The sequence below is a fragment of the Oryzias latipes genome, chromosome 15 (genome assembly GCF_002234675.1).
Source record: "Oryzias latipes chromosome 15, ASM223467v1".
Lineage (NCBI taxonomy): Eukaryota > Metazoa > Chordata > Actinopteri > Beloniformes > Adrianichthyidae > Oryzias > Oryzias latipes.
In genome coordinates this window covers 18501145-18517549 of record NC_019873.2, presented here as the reverse complement: position 1 = coordinate 18517549, position 16405 = coordinate 18501145, and the positions used below count along the sequence as shown (strand labels likewise).

The following is a 16405-nucleotide window of genomic DNA, read 5'->3' as shown; positions in this document are numbered from 1 at the left end:
AAAGCTAAAGCTGTAGTTTCTCATTTACATAATTCACTTCCTGTGTGATTTTAAAAAGAGGCATTTGCATTTGTCACATTTGTCTTCAAGGACCACCTGGATAACAAAATCCAAATATAGCTTGCCTTTTCTTTTTCTTTGATTTTTTATTTTTTATTTTGTTCTTCCTGTTTTTGCCCTTTCATCATCAGTTTTCTGGCTGATCAAAGATGACTTCTTTTTACTCATATGGATCACTCATTTTAAAGAAGAGGATTTTCACGTTTTATTCCTCCAAAGCATCAAAATGCACATTAAAATCTTTGAATGTTTAAAATCAACATTTTTAGCATTTGAGTGTAGCTTTGCATCCGTTTTTGTCCCCTCCCCTCAATTCTTTTTATTTTAATATTAAACCCTTCATCCTCAAAGATGTTTAGTACCCCTGATGGCAATAAATGATCAGAATGCACTATGCCCATGAACCGTACAGAGTTTCCACAACAGTCTTTAGCAGCCACATTTGTCTATGAATTTGTTAAAAATGAGACTTTCCTGTTGTGTGACCTTGGCTGTAAAACACTCCAAACCTGTGTTATCTAAAACAACATTTTTATCAGGTGTCAGTGGCTGCAGTTTGTGTTTTCTGGTCAACACAGCAGCTGGAAGGATTTATGTACTTGATCTGTTCCTCAGAGGACTTCTTTCTGAACAAGGTTTGGTATAAAGCTGGATTTACCACATGGTTATTGCTACAAAGTGCTTGGAGAGTGTTCCAACTCTAACTGCCCAGAGGTCTGCAGAGCAACCAGGAGGTCTGATGTAAGTTTTTCTGTCTATTCATGCAGTTACAACAGGATAAAGCGAGTTTGCTTTAGGAGCTGAGTGTGCTTCATGTAATAGTTGTCCCCTAATCATCGGTAGACGTGTTTTTAGTTTGCATCTCAGACCTCTAAAATAAACGTCTATTGCACAGATTAGCGATGTTAAATAATATGTTGGTGAACATTTCTGAGCCAATCTATGTCAAAGAGCATATTTATGTAAATGTCAAAATTGTAAATGGCATATAATCATACAGCGCTTTACTACCTTCTTAGAAGGACCAAAGTGCTTTAAAGTCACTGGCCCATTCACACACACATTCACCCACTGATGGCAGCTCTGGTGCCAGCCTATAACCACCAGGAGCAATGTGGGGTTCAGTGTCTTGCCCAAGGACACTTGGGGTGGGAACCAAAACTGCAAACCTCTGATCAGATATTGACTGCTCTCCCTCTCCACTACAGCTGTCTTTTCTTTGAGTAGAAAATCCTCTGAACAAAAAAATAAATAAACCAATGTACTTTTAAAATTCTAAATCTGAATTCTAGCTGGGGCAGCGATATTTCAAATTTATTGAAAATCTCTACCTTGAAAGAAAATTATTTGTGTAAATTTACAATATTTTAAACAACAGCTGATGTGCAAGTTTGAATAAACTGAATGTGCACTTCCAACAAGTTGACTTGACATTTAAAGTACCTCAATTTACCCTGCCCAGTTCACTACCCTCAGGTTTTCCAAGTCCTTCACTAAATAAACACATCAAGGGTGTGATTGAGACCAAAAACCTGAGACTGTAATTTAGCTCTCTCTTTCCTTTGCTAACCTGTGGCCCAGAAACAGTAACAGCTTGGAAGTTTGATCACATGCAGGCTTCATTTTCAGTCACTGGAAAGGACAGGCTGACTGTCAGCCAAAGAGACGTTTGCCATTCAGACAGATGATTCTCAGTAATGGAAAATAGGCACAACTTCACTTAGCTCATTTCATTTTTTTTGTATCGTGTTGCCAAAAGGTCAACAAAAAGCTGTCTGGTGTTGTATCTGTGACTGGACATCACAGAAAAGGTTACTGACAAAGTTCCCTAAAGTTTAGATTACATGAAAATCAGATAACTGTGTTTGCAGAGTATCAGCAAGGCAGCAAACTACGCGTGTGAGCACATACATCCTGTACATATGTCGTAGTCTCATGTATCCAATCTCATCATCTTTCTCTCACCCTTCAACATGAACAGACCTACACACACACACACACACACGCAAGCGAGGACGCACGCACACACACACGCACACACACGCATGAATTCATGTGTGTGTGGCTTATTGTATAATGTTACAACAATTTTTTTTATCAACCTGATTTAGCAGAAATAAAGTAACAGATGTAATATCTGATAGTATATCCTTAAAAATAGATCCAAGGGTTTTACTTTACTACAGTTTGTATTCTAGTGTTATGAGAAATTGAAATGATAAAAAGTTGAAATTGTGTCACAATGGTTCCTTTCTATAGTCACACGTTGTTGTTGCTACAAAATTCTGTTATTTTATCGTAAAAATGTTGTAGAAATGTTTTAAACATTACAGCTGCGTTCGGCTTCTCTTGCTAATATAAATAGAGAAAAGCTGTGTGTCTTGTAGCGTGTCTATAGCATCATTACATGTGAGGAAATCAATAATCTAGTATTCCTGTCACACTGCTACCCCTTTTTTGCCATTTTTGCAGACTGGAATCTTACAACAATGAATCCTATAATCTAAAGATATGAGTTTATAGGTTTGTTTTTTAACAATTACAAGATTCTATAATTAAAATAATGCATGTGAATGAATAGCTGCCTTAGTTGTACCTATATCTATTTGTGTTATTCATTTCTTTTATGTCGTGTTGCCTTGTTTTATTAAAGTAACTTCATCTAGATTTTCCTAAAGACCCACTTTGATAAAAAATCAATGTTTTTAACATTTTCATGTGGCATTTTTCTCATGACGGAGGATACATACAAAGAAACTTAAGCCTAAAATTCTATTCTTTACTCTCTCTTTATTCAAACCACTCCATTCGGATGCATCCACTTATAGACAACTAGATCCATGTACGTCTTTGTTTTCCTCGTCAGAGCTGGTATCTGGCTTCTAGCTGTACACCTAGATAGCTCCAATATTGCTTACTGTTTTTGTTGCAGCCCTAATGTTAGCTTGGCCGTGTGTAGGGGCTGTAAGCTAGTGGGAAAGAGTGTAAAAAAAGGGCAGGCTTTCATCACTAATGATCCCACCAAAAATCAGAGGCAAATTTCTAATGAACTACTGCCGCTTTGCAGAAATGTCTTAAACATTATGTCTTATGTTTTTTATGTCTTGGAAAGGCGATGCAATTTTTTGCTAAAAACTGCATAATCATTTTAAACTGGGATTGCTTTTACAATACTGTACATCAAAAGACAATTGTAGTGGCACTTTAAACTAACACTTTAAGTTGGATTTAACCAGTGGTCGGCCGTCAGGGCATTCAAGCCCTGAAGGCCTATAAAATATCAAAATCATGTGTCAATTATATTTTGTCCATGCATACTCATTAAATCATTCCAAATAGTCTGTCCAATCTCTTTTATTGTCTTTATGATGGTCATGCTGCTTCCAGACAGACCTATTTTCCAATTAAACTATTTAACCAATCGCATTTCAGCTGTCATTTGTTGCCAGGCAGGGTAAGGGCCTTCACTCTCCGTTCCTATGGTCCTGGGATGCGAAATCAGTGTTGGTCATTCATTTCTTTCAACCAATCAGATTTTGAGGATGTGTCAGCAGGGCCTTCTAGCAGGCTTAGGCAACGTCACGGAATTCAGACCCTCTGATTGGACAGAAGTTTCAGGAAGTCACAGGCTTTTTTTTTCCGGAAATCACATGCAGCCTTACCCAGTTTGACACAGATCCATGGAGCACTTTTTGATCAGTCTCAGTTAAAACAGAGCAGGCTGTAATGCACTCCATGGAGGGTTTCATAGGAAAATCACCTTCTAAACTCCTAGACTTCCTTCATCAGAAAAATCTGAGTGAGACCATAAGCAGCCGTACAGATATGTGTCTTTGGCGCTGACCATTCCCGTGTCCACTGCTTCTGTCGAGTGGACATTTTCGGCTCTAAAGCAAATTCAAACCTACGCAGAAACAACTGGACAGACTCGGCTCTCAGCACTGGCCTTGATGGAATAGAAAATGACTTTTTGACCAGAGCTGAAGTGTAATAATCTACCAGACAGGGTGATCAAACTGTTTTTGAAAAAAGAGAGGAGGATGGATTTTGTCTTTAAATAATCTGATACTTTGATGAATGAAATGATAAATATCACAATAAATAATGTTCCAAATGAATGTGATTGTTTTCAATGTTTTGTGCTGGCTGTAGTTGCATTGCAAGATTTGTTTACTGTTTTGTTTATTCAGTTCATTTAGAAGCATAAAAATGGTTAACGAGGGGTTGAGAGATTCAGACGTAGCACTACTGAAGGCCCAGGTGTGTAATGCACGCTCCGCCACTGGATTTAACTGATAAATTCCTGTTTTTCTGTCAGAGTTCTGCAGAGTTTTTCTATTTGCAGCAAGTCATGTTCTGCTGAGTGCAGTTATCATCTCCTCTGCTAACATTTTATATACACTGCTCAATTTTATTTTAATTCAAAGATCTTATTGTTTCTCTTCCAACCTTTTACCTGCCAAACACTTTACCTCAGTGGAGACATGGTAAAGTGAATCTGCTGTGATTTTTCCCTCTATTTTTCTCCCTGTCTTTGCTTGCAGAGAAGAGCAGACAAAAGTTTTCAGGTTGCAGTTTCCACACACAAACCTTTCAATTTGATGGGTCTGACAGTCCTTTGAAGGTCGCCGTTTTGTATGTTTATGCATGTGGGGGTGTGTGATGATACTTTGATATGGTTCTGGCATGCTGCGCTGGAGTGAGCACTACTCCCTGAGCTGGTGCTTCTTGGCACATCTCTGCAATCCCGACATGACAAGGAAACTTGACACTGATCTTCCACTGCCCAGCATTTAGAGTGTGCAACAAGGTAGCACAAACGTCCAGCTCCTACATTTACAGTAACGGATTCCCGGAACGGACACAGAACCTCACACGGCTCCATACTTTTCAATTCACAAGGCAATTGGGCAAAACACAAGAACCATTAGCTCCACACATAGGCCCCTCAAATGTGTCTATTGATATAGTTCGGCAATGTTCTCAATAACACTTCCATGGCAAAGCAGAGAGATGATTAGCATACAGAGAGAATTACATCAGCACTTTTAGGCATATGGTATGTAGACCCACTGATGGGCATACACATATGGTGCTGGTGGCTTCTGCCGCTTCGCCTGGGAGGAAGCCACTGTGCTTGCCTTTGATCATAGTCCAAATCACAGAACATAGCACACAAAGTACTCCCTAAAAATCAGTTTGACTTATTTTTTGTGGAAAAAAAACATCAAAAGAATAATTTTCTAACTCCCGTAAGTTATGTGCGATTTCCCAGTCCTGCACACAAAGCCAAGAAAACACTGAAGGAGTGTTAAAACTGTACTCCCATATGATTTGTGTTGCCACTGCTATAAAAGGCAATTACAGGTTGGTTGGAAAGGTTTACTAGAATTCGGTCAATACAATTTGTGTTTTTGTAACTTTAAATCCCCTTTTATTTACTTTGCTTTCATACTTTGTTGATCCTATAGTTTAATTCTTTCAGTTTTTCTTGTATTTTGTTAAAAAAAGTTTTGATGTTGAGACATTTAGCTTGGATTATTTTTTGACTTTCTTTCAGTTGTACTTTAAATTATTTTACCCTGCATTTTAGTTACCCCAATTCCAGTTTTAATTTGAAAAGTTTTTTGTTTTTGTCCTAGTCAGTCTTACCAAGATTTTGTTTTTTGTCACCATTTTTACTTTTGTGGAGGGTTTACAATGCCTCCAAAGGTTGGATTTTGACCCAAAATTCTTGAAACTCTAAAACACAACCACTGTCTCTAAAACCTCAGCTGCCATGCTGCCCTGTCACATGAAGTTGAAAGGATAAATGCCAGAGAAGAAGAGTCCCAGAGGGGATATTTAGATATATCCATTAACTAAAATACCCAAGGGAATTGTTACTGCAAAGGTTGAGGTTGGTGGTCCTCAGCTCTCCGTCAATGTGGCTTTTGACTAAATCAATTCAGTCTTTAAATCCAGAAATTATGTGTTTTGTGTGTGTGTCTTCCAAGTCTGGCTATATACTAACTAATTAGAATACATTGACCGCAAGATGAGTCATAAGCAACAGATCTGTCAGTTAGATGAACAACTCACGTACTGATGTCGCAAAATAATTCCATTAGAATCTAACAATTCAATATTCTTACCATCTGAAAAAAGTTAAACGTGTATTTAATATTAACAAACACTTACCAGACAAGACTACAATTTGAAACCAAATAAATAAAAAAAAACAATTTTTATATAAAGATTACTATGGCAAATATACCTGTTTCTGCTCCAAAATCTAAAGTAAATCTCATGTTAAACAATTAATTTCCTAGAAATGTATGAAACAATACAACAGTCCTAAAGAAAGAAGTACAGAAACTAGTTGCCTTCTAAATATTAAAAGTCTTTCTAACCTGCAGTTAGGATTTGTCTACAAATAACAAAAAAAGCATACCGAGTCCTTTCACAGCTACTTAGTTACATCACACCATGGTGAAATGACGAACTGCAGTGCTGTATGCTGACATGAAGAAGCCACTGAATAGAAACACAGTGGATGAGATTGTGCAAGGCCGAGTATTACTGTTCCCAACCGACCGTGAAATTGTTTATTCTTCTCCTTTCATTTCTGCGTTAGGAAGAGAGGGGTTCACTTCCCCCCAGTGAAAAGCCGTCACAATCACACTAACACTTGTTTCAAGCAACATACAGTAGAACTGCCCATTGGTTACTGGAAATGTTCCATCCAAGGCAGGCTGTTTGCTCTTTCTCTTACTTGAATATCGCAATTAAATTCATTGTAATTGGGTTAAGATGTTGATCTGAAAAGTTTCGTTCCTCGCTTTATGCCAACATAGTTTTGTTCAACAAGACTTGCTGCACGTCATGATTGTGGTGGAACTTTGGCACAAACAGTGTTTTTACAGAGTTTTATAATTTTTTATTTTTCATTTTATACAACTGCGCCATTATTTTTTTCAAACTGTTGACCCCTTTTTCAAAGGAGTTGTGACCTATTGTTCCATGTAATCTTCTTTTATTTTTGAGGTGGTGACATATTTTAGCTGTACACAAAGTATAGTTCCCCCTTTAAAAAAATTACTTTAAAGAACTATATGGATGTAAATTCCTACAGAAATGTTTTTATCCCCTAGATATGATCGAATATCCAATCATTCTTTTTTTTTAACTCCTTGACACCTATTGATCCAATATCCATCAAACCATTCCTCCTCCTAACTTTCCTTAATTTAGCATATAAAACCCAGAAACAAAAGTGATTTTATTTTTCTTTAGCTGGAAATAAAGTCAAGCATCAGGAGGTAGAAGGACAGTACAAGAGCAACACGTTTCAATTTTTATATTTACAAAATGTAATGCTCAGCAATGTTCTGGTCCACGTTGAAAGGACAAAGCTCCCCTAACAATCAATCAACCATTAGAAGTCCACCTCAAAGCCTGGATGTGTGCATGCATGTGTGTTTGCACTCACCTTCTCCAATAAAAACCCCTGTCTGCCCCTCAGTGGGGAAAACATGCAAGGACATTTTGGTCTGATTTTAAGGGGACTCCTCGGTCGTGACACATATTTAGGTAGGTTATTGGGAGCTAAATGGGTTACGGCACACGTTTCTTATCCGGAGGGGAGAAATTAAAATAATCTAGAAGAGACAGTGGAGAACCATGATGGATCTTAGGGGGGTAGTAAAAAAGACGGATGGTGTGTAACAGTGCGTAAATGTGTAAAGGGAGCACCTGTTTTTACAAGGGAAAAAATAAAAATGCAAAAAACAATGCCAAAGCTAAAGTACAAGCAGATTGTTCCCTGCTTTTTTTTCTTTTTGGCTTTTATTTTTTCCTTCAGTTAGAACATGGTCTAATATATGGCTTAATTTAAAAAATAGTCATCCAAATAAATGCATTAAATATGTGGAGAAATTATTCAATTTATTTATTTGTTATAAATTCAAATCAAACTTTATGTATAAAAACACTTGACGTTTTTTGAGCAGCTTAAAGAACACAAAAATATAAATGTATAGGTTTTTCTACCTGAATATAAATGTCCTGATACCTTACAGCTAATAGATAACGTTTGTAAAAAAGGAAGCAGTTGTGCTGTTTTACTCATGTTTTCCCAGTAATGTTTGAGGCCACTAGAGGGCAGCAGAGTCTAAAAGAAGTATGGACGGTTTTTCTCCTAATACTCCATGCACTTAACGTGGATTTAAAAACAAAACAAAAAGCATACTCGGTAGGTTTTGTGTGAGCGTAGACTTGTTTACCTTTTTTTCTGTGCAGATACTTCAAAAGTCACCAAAGAAACACTACATCCACAAAACTGTAAACCTGTACAAGGACAGTGGCAAATACATTTTTCTAAAAATGATCAAATGTGTTTGAAAAAGCACAATATCAATTTTTATATTAACATGTCCATGTCATGTTCACGCATTAATACTGAAGTCAGCGTTATCATTACTGTTAGCATTGTTGGTTTTTTTGTAAGTTTTTCAAACAAATTGCAACAATCAAAACCTAGATATTTTTACATTTTCCTGATATTTCCTACTCAGACAGTTTCTTCTTATATTGTCTTATCTTAATTTTGCTGTATTTGTGCCTGTTGTATTTTAAAGAACTAAAACAAATAGTTGGCCTCTTCTGTTGTTCACAGGACCTGTCAAAAATGACTTTGTTGTTGCTTTTTAATATTTCCTTGCTTGACAAAAACATGGTTTTTATGAGGAAATACATGATAAAATGTTATGACCTATGCAAGATGATAATTTTTGCGTTGTATCCAACTATTTGTTTTACTAAATAGTGTTTTGTTCCTTTCAGAATAGCAATTTTTCCATAATGGGTGTATGTGCCCCATATTCTTCAAGCGCCCACATGCACCCACCCCCAGCTCCCTCCATCACAATCCCTCTTCTTACCTCTTCACGCTCCTTATCCATCCACCCTGTCCTCCCCGAAGCCTGCCCATTGGCTCTCGCCTAGCAACCGCATGATAATTTGGCATAATGTGACACCCCCTGATGCACGATGGGGGCTGTAAGTCAACTTTAGCTCCCCCCTTTTTTATTGCTCGTAGCTGGTGCTTGTGGTTGAAAGACAAAAAAGGGAAGCAGGGAGGATGAATGGATTCAGGGGGGAGAGAAAAGAAAATTTCACGCTCATATCGTTACATGACTGGTGTCCACGGGATAAACCTGTCATCTCTCCCAGGAGGGCTGTTCTCTGCTTTTCTTTTTCTTTTTTTTTTCTTTGCTTCCCTCCATATGCCCCCACTACATTTTTTAGTGTGTGAACAAAAACTGTGGGTTTTCAGGAAAGCAGACAGGCATGTGATGAGGCAGCCTCTCCGTACTGAGAGGACCCACCAATGCTTGTAGGTGTTTCTGACACGCAGGCAAGTAGAGGAAGAAACACGTAAAGATGGCTGGTGCGTGCTCCATCTGTTAGCACGCTGCTACATCTGACGTGAGCGTGACCGTTGTGAAGGACATCCTGAGGAGAACCTTCTTTTTTTTCTCTCCTTCGACTCATTCCTCTTAAAAACTCAGTCACAAAAATCTCTTCTTTTGTTGTCTCTTCATTTCATGTCCATCCTTCTTGAATTTATCCTGATCCTCCATTCACATTCAGCGAGACAAAAGATCCTTCGGTTTTCTCTGACCTCCTTATCGTGACGTTAGTCCCCCGTGAGGGTTGAGGAGCTCTAGATGGAGAAGTTAGAAAAATGGGCTATAATTTGTTAGTTTTTAAATTATTCATAAATCTATCTCTTTAAATCTTTAATCACATCTTGACTCATTTGTTCATTCACTTGATTGGTTTTCGATTATTAAGTCATTAGGAAGGAGTGAGTTTATACAATATGACCACAACCTGAGCAATCCGTCTGCAGTTGTGTTGGTGCGCATATTGGTATGTTTGAGTGTGCGAACTTCTCCAACCTTCTGTCTTTTCCTCCTGCACATTTCCCACTGTCCCCATCCAGTGACTTGGCCATCTCCAGCTGGTAGTGTCCACATGTGTATGAGACAGCCGACACACATGCAAAACACACACACTCATTCTACTGTTGCTCCCCTCCACCTTTTCTTTCCTTCATTCATGCACTCGCAGATCCTCACCAGGGCTTTAACCTCATGTGTCTTCCTGGCCAGGCCAGTGCGCAGAGGAAAAGACAAGATAGCAAAAAGTCTGTTTGAAAGGGACTAAAAGCAGCGTTGTTACTGTGGAAACCACTCCCCTTGCACCCTCCTTCTCCCTGTCTCCTCCCTCCACCTCTGTGCTGGTGATGCTCGCGTCTCTCCTCTCTCCATCCGGTTTGTCCTCACCTATCCTGGACACGCTCCTCTCACACTGCCACTGGATGACATGAGAGGAAGAAGAGGAGGAAGAGGAGATGAGAAAAAGCTCCTGCCTCTTCTCTTTCATCACTCTAAAACAAAATGAGAACAATCTAAAGAGAGAAAGAAAGAGCAGAGCAACAACCTAAAGAGAGGACGCACAGGATATTTATACTTACTTATTTTAAAGCACCTACTCTTCTCCATTCTCCTTTTCAAGGAGGGCATTTTTCTTCCCTTTCCCCCCCTTTCCTTTTCTACCCCGATTTTTTCCTCTGAGATCCCGGTTTTGTCAATTCCAGCCCCTGAACTTCTCTGGGATTTCAGGTGAGACACGCGTGTGTAGTGTGTGGTGCTTCTTCAATTCCATTTTTTACAACCTATCATGGCTCACGCGGCCTCCCAATTGAAGAAGAATCGGGGGGAAGTGGATGTGAATGCAATAGAGGACGAGAAGGAGAAGCGGAGGAAGAGCAGGAGAGCAACGTCCCGGGAACAAAAGAGAAAGGTAACAGACGAGGGCTGGGGGGGACTGGTTAGGCTGGCTGGCGGCTTCATCTGCTCTGCTGGCATCACTGGAGCGTGACACTCTGCAAATGTGTGTGTTTGTCCAAAAAGCTCTATTGAAGCTCTATTGAAGATGTTTGCATTGCCAATATAGCTAAACTCATCACATTTCTGCACAAGAATGTGCAGAACCTGACTTTTATAGAAACTGGTCATGCTGTCTTTCTAAAATTATGCTTTTAACCTTGTGTGCCAAAACCATGAGGGTGCTCTCTGAGGGTGTCTGCGTTGATTGCATTGTATGCACCATGTCTCAAAGTCAAATTTCCAGTCACCTGTTAGTACATTTTGACCTAACCTGCTTGTTTCCAGATAAACATTCTGCATTATTTCCCCCTTTCTGCAAAGTCTATAAGTGGTTTGAGTTTTCTTAAATAGTGTCTAGAAATCAATCGGCCTTTAAATCAAAATTAGGATGAGGTAACATTTGGAATATATATAAGATCCCATACTTGTGACTTTTTCGTGGTTTTAAGAGTTTTTTTTTTTTCTAAAGATTTGTGTGGTCATGTGTCTGCTGGGATGCAAAGACAGCCATGTATAATGCATACACATCTAATTTATTGATGACAAAGCTTTTCACTTGATGGAAGAGGAACTGAAATGCACGTGTGTCTCCCTACTTTTCCCCATATCTTTACTGTAAGCTCCTCCACTTTGTCAAACTCCACCGTTAAAGCTTATTTAACGTAATTTTCCAAAATAATGCAAGGCTGTGGGGTTATTGATGTGGAAAGACTGTAAAAAACCAATTCATAACCATGACTTTTAGTGTTCTTTGTGCCATGGGAGCTTGGTTTTGAATTATGCTGCTGCCAATGTTATTTGACCTCAGCCTAAACAAGAGGAGCTCTCATAGCCAAATCTTTCAGAAACCAGGAGTCAAAAGGTCAGCGAGTTTAAGGACTGCTCTCTTCTTCCAGGAATCTCTACAGTTTTTGAGACACACGTTTTTGAGAATGTGGGACTTTCTTTCTGTCTGAGCGAGATGAAAGTTAGTTCTATTGAAGAGTCGTGTTTCGTGCAAACAGAGATAAAGATAAACATGAGATGGTTGTATTGATTGAATGTGTGCAGCATCTTTTGAAAGAAAAAAACTTTTAGCTGCCTTCTTTTTAGTCTATCTGAGCCAAACCACTAATCTTGATCGCTGAGTTCCACCACATTTCTTCACTATTTTATCAGGAAGGTCTGTTGCTTGACCCTTGTTCCTACCTTACATTGATAAATACAACCAAGAAAAAGTTCATTTTGCCTTAACGCTTGATGCAATCTGTGAATTGGTATTAAAGTCCACATAAAAAAAGTCTCTTTAGGGGTTTTGAATCGTATTTTTGAATGTCCTTACTTATTGGCCATCCAGTTCTATCCGTGTCCAATAATACAAACTGACTGAGCAGGGTCTAAATCACAAATTCACATGACAAAACCAACCATTTAAACATTAAATAACATAAATACCCTCTTTGGGGGATGTTTTTTTCCCTCAATATACCACTAAAACATGACTGTTAATACACAGCTGCTGCTCTAGCAAACTCAAAAAGTTGCCTTGGTGTAAATTGTAAAGCAAACCTCTTTGACTCACTCCTTTCCCAGCCCCTACAAATACTATATTTAGAGGACAGACCAGGTACATCGTTCTGTAGAGAACACTTGAAAATTCAGAGTTGCATTAGTCATCAAGCAGGTTGGTGATCGACTATATTACAGTTAAATATTCTAGTTAGAACCATACTTCCTTTTGCCTTTATGTGTTAATTGTGTTTTAGTATGTTTGTATGGCTTAATGCACACTGAAACACTGTCTGGATACTGAATGTTGCAGAGGTTTGACTGTAGTATTTCTCACATTAAACAGGTCATTTGTGAGCACAATTTCCTGAACCTAGAATTTTACAGCGTTTATGTCTTTCATCTGCTGCTTTTGTTTTTCAGATGAGTCAAGCAAATATCATGTATCAAGCAAAAGCTGTAACTTAGCTCATTAATCAGTTGTTACAATTAAATAAGTGAAAGAAAGTTTCACAATGACCGATACGTTTTATGCTTTTTGGCGTTTGTAAGATATTGATTCTATTTTGGCATAAAAGTAGCATCTAAAAACTCAAGATCTTTTTTTTAATTTTTTTTATTTTGACAGTAATCATTTTTTCTTTAATTATTGGAGAACTAAAGAATCTACTCACCTTTTGGTTAAAATGCTGAATCTTCAGGCCCACTTTCCTGCTTGCTTATGGATCAAAAAGGGTCAAGTGTTCACCAGCTGCTCTTTCTTTGTCCTTAAGCAATTGTTCTGTTTAATGGTGACGCCTGGAATCATCAGCCATTCAAGACACTGGATTTTTGTTCTAAACCTTGCTTTGTTGGGGTCCTCTATATAATACCACCCCCCCAAAACAAAAAACAGAAACTATGGAAATAGAATAGAATAGAAGGGCAGGCATCATTACGTGGTGCATCTGGAAACATAAGAATAAGGTTAAAATAACAATAAAAAAATAAAAGCAGTGCAAAAACATGTACAGCATATGCATAAATATACTAATGTTACAGTGTTTGAGATTCTTTACTTAGGAGCCTGATGGTCCATGGGTAATAAATCTGTTTTATAGTCTGTTGTTCCTAGATTTTTAGAAAATGTATCTCCTTCCTGCATGATGGCAGAGCTCTACAGCTATGCAATATGCTTTGATTAGTTAAAAGTGGAAAGAAATCAACATCATTGAGACTTTAGTTTGAGATTTGCTCTTTTTATTTCACACAAGACATTTCAATTTTGGTTTCTTGGAGTCCTGGTTATTATAGGAGGGAGATGCCTAGCATTTTTTGTGCGTCTCTGCTTGTTCCTCATTGTTAACCAATGAGGAACAAGTGACCAAACCTTTGAAAATCTGCCAAAAATCTTTAATTAATCTCTGTCTGTTTCTACTTAAGCCTTGGAATCAATTAAACAAAAATTGCACATGATTTGGTCATTTTTTTTATGGGAAACCCCCAATCCTATACATTTCCATAGTTGAATAAGTTCTGGTGACATTATCTGGAGCTAGGAACCCCCAGTGGATTCCCACAGAGAGAGCAAAGCAAAACGCAGTGTGTCCTGCTGTGTCCCAGTTTTAAACTATGTTCTGGTACAAAGGATGTACATTGGTACAGAACCTATCGGTTCTGTCATAAGGTGTATTTGGGCCACGTATTTCCTACAGTGCTGACAACTAATTTCACATCTCTTGCCTGATTTGATGATTGTGTTGCATGATAACTGTTTTTACTTTAAAAAATCTCCGTCTTCAAGGCCCTCTCTACTGTTAATGACATATTACTGTAATTTTTTTCTCATTGGCAGACTTTGATTGCTGTTAAATTTGAAGCAAAGGCTGTGGAGTGAATGCCAAGAATACAGAAAAGAAAGTGACAGTGTTCAAATTGGATTTTAGCTCTGCTTAATGTTCAAAGAAGGCCTTTGGCGGAAGTGAATAGGCAGGAGTCTTTCTTGGTCTCAGAGGACAAATACATTTGGGGAGGGGGGGATCTTCAGGTATTAAGAGGGACATTTGAGGAGGATAATGTCAATCCCTGTTTGAAGTATTTTCCCTTTTATTTTTATTTTTTCTTTTATTTCCAAGCTGTCATTTAAGTTTCTTGTTTCACGAATGGTGAGGCGGTTAAAAACTTTTTTGTGTGCACTCTCCACTGTAAATGCAGTTGTATAAGGAGCCATTGCTAATATTAGCAACTATTTTATTTTAAAAATATGGTAGAATGAGAATCACTTTGCTGTGTAAAGCATCTATTGAGAGGAAAAAAGCCACTGCTAGAGAGCAAGAACTATTGAGCTCATTCAATCTTGTTTCCTTAACACAAAGTTAACAATTTTACTACTTTAACATTTTGCACAATTGCTGGCATTGCCTTTTCCTTATTACTATAGTTGTGTGGAGTATTTCTTGTCTGTATTTCATCATTCAACATACATTGTGTCAAGCTTAGAAGTGAAGAATGCATCCTGTGATCTAATTGGTTAAGAACCTAATATATCACTGTAATTTGTTTTTTAACCCATGAAAGTCTCAAGGTTTTGTTGTAAGAGCGAATTCACCATTCAAGTCTGCAGACATGCTTGAAAATGCTGATCAAAGCTGTCATTTCTAATGAAGGTTACAAAACTAATCATCGTTAAAATCAAATGTGTTACAGCAGCTTGATTCTAAAATGTAGCTTCACCGTAAGCCCATTGTAGACTGTTGAGACACCAACTGCAATTTAATAAACAGATTCACTGTTTCTATGCATTTGTAGCTATAGCACTTTAAAATCTGGTGGCTTACGGTCAAATTCATAAAAGACTCACAGCAAAAGGCACAATTACCCACTTTAGTTCTGATACATTGGCTTTTAGAAAAAAGATCCCAGAAAACAGGGATATCTGCTCAGTAAAGTGATGCATCAAACAAATTCACAGAAGCTTTAGATATTGTCCCAAAACAGCATCCTAGCTACTCAGATCCTGCAGTCAAACGGGTTCAAATGAGTTTGGTGGCACTAGGGATGCCACAAATGTCGATTTTAAAACTAAACTGTATGTAACATCATTAAACTGAATCGTGGGGAAAGTGAATCATTACATTACCATTAGGTTTAGGTTTTCAGTGTCAAATGTGGTCAATTTAAGAAGGTTTTAATATTCATTGTTTTCTTACATTACACCAGGCTTAACAGCCAACTTAAAGGTTTTTCTTAATTGTTACTTGCTTATTGCCAAATAAAAATAAATATTTGTTATGTTTTATATGTAATAAGAAGGGGGAACATGCGGTATATATATATATATATATATATTAATAAATATTTTTGTTTAGTAATAAGCAAATCATATATCTAATTGAAACAAAACCTTGAACAAATTATTTAGGTTTAAACAAAATCGTAAAGAAAGTGTATTGTTGCATCCCCAATGGGTACATTGATTCTACAAGGTAGATCAAATTAAAGAAGTTAGGAATTTTTCTTTTCACTTTTCAATTAAAGTGGTTCTCATTTCGAACGTAATCACATTGAAAGCTCTATTTTATATTTCTCAAATTGTTACAGCTAGAACACTTTGGAAACGGAGATGTTCTTTTTGTTTTTGTTGTAATTTCAAGGCAATTTGTAAAACTCGACTCACATAAATGTATTTAATATGGAAAAAAAGTGAAGAGAATCCTTCAGCGTGCCACGCTGCGTCCTCTCTTCTTTGTCTGCGTATTGTTCTACTTAAGCTTCTGCCCCTAAAGGGAAATGAGAGCATGAAACAAGGATTGTTCTAATTATTGATCCACCAATTCCAGGGTCTTTACCCAGAGCTGCTGCTCCTGAGGAGGCAGCAGTTGTCCTGTGTAAGTGGTTGTGAAATTTCTTGTCTGCAAAGGGAAGAGTGAATGTCAGGATTG

General features: G+C 37.8%; 1 protein-coding gene across 35 annotated transcripts in view; it reads left to right on the top strand.

Moving 5' to 3' along the window:
- Positions 1-16405, top strand: part of LOC101165834 (ankyrin-3) — a 113422-nt gene that overhangs the window by 24662 nt on the left and 72355 nt on the right. For 12 of the 35 annotated variants that reach the window (XM_023963669.1, XM_023963666.1, XM_023963662.1 and 9 more), the window contains exon 1: positions 10437-10911. The exons of 2 other annotated variants lie outside the window; for them this stretch is intronic. In XM_023963669.1, coding sequence (XP_023819437.1) covers positions 10789-10911 — 123 coding nt within the window. In that variant the 5' untranslated portion in view covers positions 10437-10788. Of the gene's footprint in view, positions 1-10414; positions 10912-16405 lie in introns of those variants that run through there. 21 more of the 35 variants (XM_023963644.1, XM_023963663.1, XM_023963650.1 and 18 more) reach the window with 11 other exon arrangements.